Source organism: Hevea brasiliensis, chromosome 2 (assembly GCF_030052815.1).
Source record: "Hevea brasiliensis isolate MT/VB/25A 57/8 chromosome 2, ASM3005281v1, whole genome shotgun sequence".
In the NCBI taxonomy this organism is placed as follows: Eukaryota; Viridiplantae; Streptophyta; class Magnoliopsida; order Malpighiales; family Euphorbiaceae; genus Hevea; species Hevea brasiliensis.
Genome location: NC_079494.1, coordinates 122,610,957 through 122,617,566, shown reverse-complemented (window position 1 = coordinate 122,617,566; position 6,610 = coordinate 122,610,957). Strand labels below are relative to the sequence as shown.

At 33.4% G+C, this 6,610-nt stretch overlaps 1 protein-coding gene across 1 annotated transcript; it reads left to right on the top strand.

Moving 5' to 3' along the window:
- The first annotated feature begins 1,948 nt into the window (after nucleotides 1–1,948).
- On the top strand, nucleotides 1,949–5,509 carry LOC110669541 (uncharacterized). Its single transcript, XM_058143191.1, has 6 exons — nucleotides 1,949–2,247; nucleotides 2,293–2,498; nucleotides 3,026–3,147; nucleotides 3,267–3,416; nucleotides 4,260–4,358; nucleotides 5,040–5,509. Exons 1-6 carry the CDS (start codon nucleotides 1,949–1,951, stop codon nucleotides 5,082–5,084), a joined length of 921 nt encoding a protein of 306 aa, XP_057999174.1. The 3' UTR covers nucleotides 5,085–5,509.
- The last annotated feature ends 1,101 nt before the right edge of the window (nucleotides 5,510–6,610 follow it).

Sequence of the window (6,610 nt, the reverse complement as noted above, 5' to 3'; positions counted from 1 at the left end):
AATTAATTCAATAAAATTTTATGGTACAGTACATCAGGGTGATGATACCCCACATTACCAGAGGCCAAATGGTAAGCGCGCTACCATATATTAGATACTTTCCTCCTCCTTCACAGATATCAATGCATATAATACTAATGCAAACCATAAACTGCAATGATGCATAACTCGACAATGCAACCTAATACCGTGATAGTCCACACGGTAAGGTTAGATAACAGAAACAGATACAGGGCATAGGTACCGATTCAAAACAGAAAATCAATTTGTACAAATTAATCAAAATCAACAAAAAATTTCAGATAGCAAATAATAACTGATAGTGCAATTCCAGTAGTTTATTTCAATAATTTCAGAGAGTCAATAAGATAAAATCAATCTCAAATAAATTCAGTATAACACATCAGTAAATTTTATAGTCAGATATTAATCAATATAAAAACACTAAAGGCCTGTTCCCGAAATCCTAATGACTTTAATGCAAAGATAATTGACAAAACCAATTATTAATCAAAATTGAAATAAAATTTAATATTAAAATAAAACTCTAGAAAATTACATGTAAAATAATTGTTAAAATATTGATTTAAAATTTTATTTAATAACAATTTTAATGCTAGGAAATTTTAAAATGGATCAAAACGGTGTCATGTACTATAATTATCATTCACCTGAAACCTCCAAGACAATAGTTATATTCAATAAAAGAGAGACAATTTCAGCTGACAGATTGAATATTCGAATCTCCTTGAAAATAAAATCCAAGGTGATAAATAGAAAAGTAAAAATTTATGGATTCTTTATGCACATCAGATTATAAATTATAATATTATATATATATATATATACACATATAACAATAATAAAATATGATTAAAATACATGTTGAAAGTATTTGGTTGAAAAAAGAGATGATAAACAGGTTTTGAGAGCAAAGTTTAGCAGAAAGAGTTGATTATGGTATATATATTTGAAGAGTTCTATTAGGTATAGAATGGGATAAGAGTTATTATTGAATTGGGTTGTTCAGATTATAGATATATATTTAATTTTGAAAATAATATATATATAAAAATAAATAAACAGGTCATCCAATAAAATATTTTTTATTTTATTTTATTATTTTTTTTAGATAAATATTTTAAATTATTGTTAGATAATTAAAATAAATAAATAATTAAATAGATAAATATTAGATTTCCACAAGAAATAAAGAGAAAAGAAATTTACTTTGTATTGCTTGAATAAATTATTAGAGTTTGAGAGAAATGTAATTTCTCCCTTAAAAGAAAAGAGAAGAAATAACTACTATATTCTTTTTTTTTCTTACATCTACTATATTGGATATTTTAGTATATTACTATAATTTCTTTCTATTTCTACATTTTCCACTAATGTGGAGAGAAATAGCGTACCTTAATTAGAAGAAAATTTTTATTTATACACGTTTCTTCTTATTTCTCTTCCTTTTTCTTTTTTACTTGATGTCCAAATAAGGGAATTGAGAGAAATCAATTGTCTTTTCTTTTCTCTTCTCTCCATTTCTCTCAATCCAAACAAAGCAAAAAAGTAAATTTCCTTTCTTTTTTTGTTCTCTTCATTTTTCTTATTTAATTTCTCTCAAATTTCTTTGCACAAATTGAGAATCCAAACAAAGGGTTAGAGTATCACTTCCAGATTTTATAGGAATTCTGAGAGTGCTATGAGAATCATGTTTCATTGAGTATATTTCATTTTCACGTGCAACCTTATCCACTTCAATCAATAAACATTCACTTGTTAGGGAATTTGTCCCCTTGAATTTTGTTTTTGCTAAGCAATTGATGCACAGATAAATGGCAATGTTGTGTGGAAAAAATTATCTTTATCATTATGAAGCTAGCACATCTTTTGAAGTACAGTCAGCGTTGATGTTTTAAACATTCATTTGCAGTTCTGAACTTGGAGAATGTTGATAGGACACGCAGATGGTCTATCAGAACTTGGATCATCGAAGGATTACCTACTTTCTGATCCTGAACCGGAGTTGGATGATGATGATGATGAATTTCATTCTGAACAGGTATTGTATGCAGCTTCATTTGAGGAACTTGGAGAAAATACTATCAAGTATGACACCGTTATATGGGTTTCCATATCCTTGTTGCTGGCTTTAGCTTGGGGAGTTGGTATCCTTATGCTGCTATATTCGCCCACTACAGGATATGTGCTTCGAAAGGAGATTTCTTCACGCAAACTTCATGTTACGTAGTTTACAAGGTACATTGTTTATGTTTCTCTCTCTCCATGGAGGTGGGATATTCAATTCTTATATCTTTGTTATTCACAAAAAAGTAAGAAAGAAATAGCAGTTCATATACCGTTACTGAATTTACTGTTGTTTTATTATTTTCCTTGTGTCAAGGTTTCAAGGCCTTCATTCATACCCTTTTGGGGAGTAGCAGCGATTGAGAAGTGTGTTCCGCTTTCATCAGTGATTGATGTCATCATGGAACAAGGTATTGATGCAACTTGATTCTTTCTAGGATCTACTTCCATTGGCTAAATTCATTTACCATTCCATACACTAGATATATTGTCTCTGTTAAATGGGTGCACATGTTTCTTTCCGTTGCTTCTTGCCCCGGCATATGGTCCAAAAGAAGAAGACATTTTCCCCTCTTTTTCTCAGCCATCCTACAGTGTATTAAACAACTAAGGGAAACCCCTTTACTAGGATTCAATTATTTTAATTGCTACAAATTTTCTTCTCCTTAAAAAGTTTTGGGCTGGTAGAGTGGAAACTTTTTGTCTGTTGGTTGTGGGGCAGGGGATGGTAGCAGCCTAGCAGGGGAAGGATTCAGCTTCTACCATGACAGTAAATTGCGTTTTTTTTTATGGACTATATTAGCTTCTTAATTGGATAAACTAATGTGAGTGTAAGAGTGCTTTATTCAAATTTCTTTGAGTGCAACATATGCTGTTGTTAATAAATTTTATTTTCCAGTAGATTAGTGATATACTTGTACGTTGCTGATGCTTATAGGTTGCATACAGTCTGTTTATGGGATTCATACATTTAGAGTTGAACGTATAGCAAGTGGAAAAGCTGCACCAGTAGGTGAACTACAAGTTCAAGGTGTTATTAACCCTGCACTTCTAAGGAAGGTAATTTAAAGTTGATTCCTTGTTCATTTTATCATATTGTTCTTTTGATGTGATTATTGTTGAAACAAAATGAGTGGTGGGAATTAGCTACACTAAATAAGTTTTTGCATTTCTTGCAGGTCATAATAACTGAAGCTGCAAAAAATACACAGGATGTTGGAAAAGGCTGGAAACCTGCTGCTTACACAGGGGAAGGGAAGGGTAAGTCTAGAACAGTATCATTTAGTGAGGGAGCAGCTGCTTTTAAATCGCCAACCAAAAGCTGGAAGGTAATTTTGAAAATGTTTTCCTATACTCTCTGGAAGTTTCTAAAAAGGAATGGCAATGGTCCCTTTTCCACATTCAAATGAAGTGCAAATTTTTCTGAAATATTCTAATTTTGCTGACTGCATTGTCACTTTTGTGACATAAGTTAGGCTTTTTATTTCTTTTCTGTGTTAAAATCTTTTGCTGCTTGACAGCCTGCCTTAATTATGAATTTAGTTGTTTGAGTGTGTTTGTTGTGTGTGTTTATCTCAATGTCACTAGTCATTGCAGGCTGTGATTCTCCTTATACTTTAGAGTTCCAAATCAGTTTGGGCAGCTATTTTGTGTAACTCCAAAGTGTGCCTTAAAATTGCTCCTGCTTGCAGTATTCAAATTTTGTGACTTCATGTTATCTTATGGAAGAGGGTTAACTCTATTTTAGAACAAGTAGTTAATTACTGTGAAAAGTTGGGTGCAGAATCAGTGCTATTACCATGCTTATCATAAGGATGAACCTGACATTGAGAAATGTCACCTTTCACAAAATTTGTCTGTGTAAGTAGAACATACTGTTTGCTCATGAGAATTTTGGTGCAAGTTGCGCTGATTGTCTATAAGAATAATTCAGTACTCTAATTTTCAAATTTGGGCTCATTTATCCAGGACCTAGTATTATTTTCTATTAGGGACTTAGGGTGGTTGAATGTGCAACTTCCCTAAAGTTTGGGAGTCTAAAATAAAGTATCGAGGAATAAAAATATGGAGTTCACAGAGACAGCTAATTCTATTTTATTTGTTGGTGTATTTCTCTTTGTAAGTGGATGACTGAATATTTTGCCTTCACAATTATTATCTATGTTATGCAGATGACAAGTTCTCCACGCTATGCATCTATGGAGCCTAGAAGTGCAGTACCAAGTGAAGTGGTGCTCAATAAGCTTGAAGAAGTCAGTAAGTCAGTAAAGGTGCGGAACTTGTAATACCTCCATGTGTTTTCTGGCAAATGCATAGAAATAAATGAGTTCAGAGCATATTTCAGTTTAAAATTGGTTTCATGTCTTCACTCCAAAAAATAGTGGCAAACATTCTTTTAATCTTTCGTTTTTTTTCAATATATTTTCTTGTTTCTATTCTTGAATATAGTGGTGAACATTCTTTTAAGACTTGTTTTTAGCTCATTTTCAACTTCACCCAAATGCTTTCATAAGGTGCTTGGCGTTAGATAATAACAACTTTTATCAATAAGGCCAAATGATAAAAAGAAAATCCAAAATTCCAAATAATAAAGTTATTTTATGGAATGCTTTTGGCTGAGAACTGATGGAAGGGAAGGCTAAGCTGGGTTTAGTTGCAGAGATATTGATTTAAGGTCGTGGGTAGTTTGATAAAATGAAAAGAATTGGTTAAAGTTGCAAATTTACATGAAGGTTCGGGATTTTTTTTTTTTTCAGTAAACTGTACCCTTAGTGGCTACGCTGGGTTTAGTTGCAGTGGTATTGATTCAAGGTTGTGGGTAGTTTGATAAAATTAAAAGAATTGGCTAAAGTTGCAAATTTACATAAATGTTCTGGATTTTTTTTTTCAGTGAACTGTACCCTCAGTGACAAAAAGCATGCTTATTTTTCACATCTGTTTCTTGTTGACAGGAAAATGGTTGTGTTTGTTTGCATTTGTTTTTTAAATGTACTTAAGGTGCGTTTATGATATCCATGACCAGAAAATTGAGTTGCTCGTTGAGAAGTCCCAGACTGCCCCACAAAGCAGCCAGCCAGAATTAAGTCGATGATTGTCAAGATAGAAGTATATCTGGTTACAGAAATAACTAGAGAAGTAGTTCTATCAATGGAACCCTCGGGGAAAAAACTGCAGTAACCAGCTAACAATTTGTAGGGTAGAGTTGCTTCATGTGTTATTGTATAGAATAGAACTGGGATTTTCTTTCCCAGTAACTTTATAAACCTCGGGAATTGATTGTCTTTTCTTTTTGTTGGGGACAGATATTCATATGAATTCTGCAATATTCTTCTTACAGTCTTGATGTTGTAGAGAATTCCACCAAGTGAATGTCATACATTTGTTTGTATAAAGTTCACTTTAACCCATTTTTTCCATATGAAAATGCCAAATCAGATTGATTTTGTGTTACTTGGGTTAGTTTGGATCATTTTTTATGTAATCTTCTTGTTACGGCGCGGTTCACAAGATGCAGTTGATTTTTTATATGATAAACTTAAGAACTTATGCAAGAACAGCAGTCAAAGAACATAGGAATCATTACATGATCTTCTGAAATATCTGACCTATTACTAATAACCGAAAGAATATTTTGACAAGAATCACCATGCCACCCAAGTATATCGTTAATTTAGAAAAGGTGACAATGACGACGATGATCTGGTTCTTATACAAAGATGCCTTAACCCCATTGAATCTTCAAATGACATCAGGGTCGGGATCCAATACCATCTCTCCAATGACCTCCCACTGGTTACTGCTCAGTAGTTCCAGAAGATCTGGTTACTGCGGTATTGTATTCTGAGATACAGTGAAACAAGTTCCCTGTAAGTCCATTTCCTCTCCCTTGGAGAATCCGAAAATGCTTCCCCTTCACCCAAGACCTCAAACACTAAAGTGTCTGTTGATAGTACTGGAGAACCGTTTAAACTCATTTTATTGAGGGCAAAGTCCAAATTTATACCCAGTCTTCTGTCCTATGCATCTACAACACAACCATTAGTTACGAGATCAGGAAAAACCTTTTCATGTTTCATGCGTTCAAGGCTAAGATGGAGATCCCACAACAAAGCCATTCTTGAAAAAGCCAGACCTCATATGTTAAATGTAGTGAGATCAGGATTGAAACCAGCTTCCAACATTCTCAGAAATTCCTTTGCAAACTTTTCACTTTGAAATTGGCAGCATAAGATGGCAGCAGAAAAGTTCCATGCAAGGTTTCCCACATCCTTCCTACCAAGACCCAACTCCCTGAGGAACTCACCTAGCCTTTCCCTTGTATATTTAAATAATATTCTCTGATTCCTTGTCTGTCTACGAGATGTCCAGACCTTTTACGGAGCAGCTTCCATCCCAACCCAAGGACCACGGATACTTGAATTTCTCTTTCAACGTTTTATCCATCAACTGAATTTTCATTACTTCATTAAAAAGTGTAAAGTTACGGGGATCATTTTGGGTATGGATCCAACTCTACGGTGCC

Excerpts from the sequence above, each read along its gene's own strand:
- LOC110669541 (XM_058143191.1), top strand. The coding sequence starts at position 1,949 with ATGTTGATAGGACACGCAGATGGTCTATCAGAACTTGGATCATCGAAG. Across the intron at positions 2,248-2,292 it reads TCACGCAAACTTCATGTTAC|GTGGGATATTCAATTCTTAT; the intron begins GTAGTTTACAAG and ends CTCTCCATGGAG. Across the intron at positions 2,499-3,025 it reads TGATGTCATCATGGAACAAG|GTTGCATACAGTCTGTTTAT; the intron begins GTATTGATGCAA and ends TGATGCTTATAG.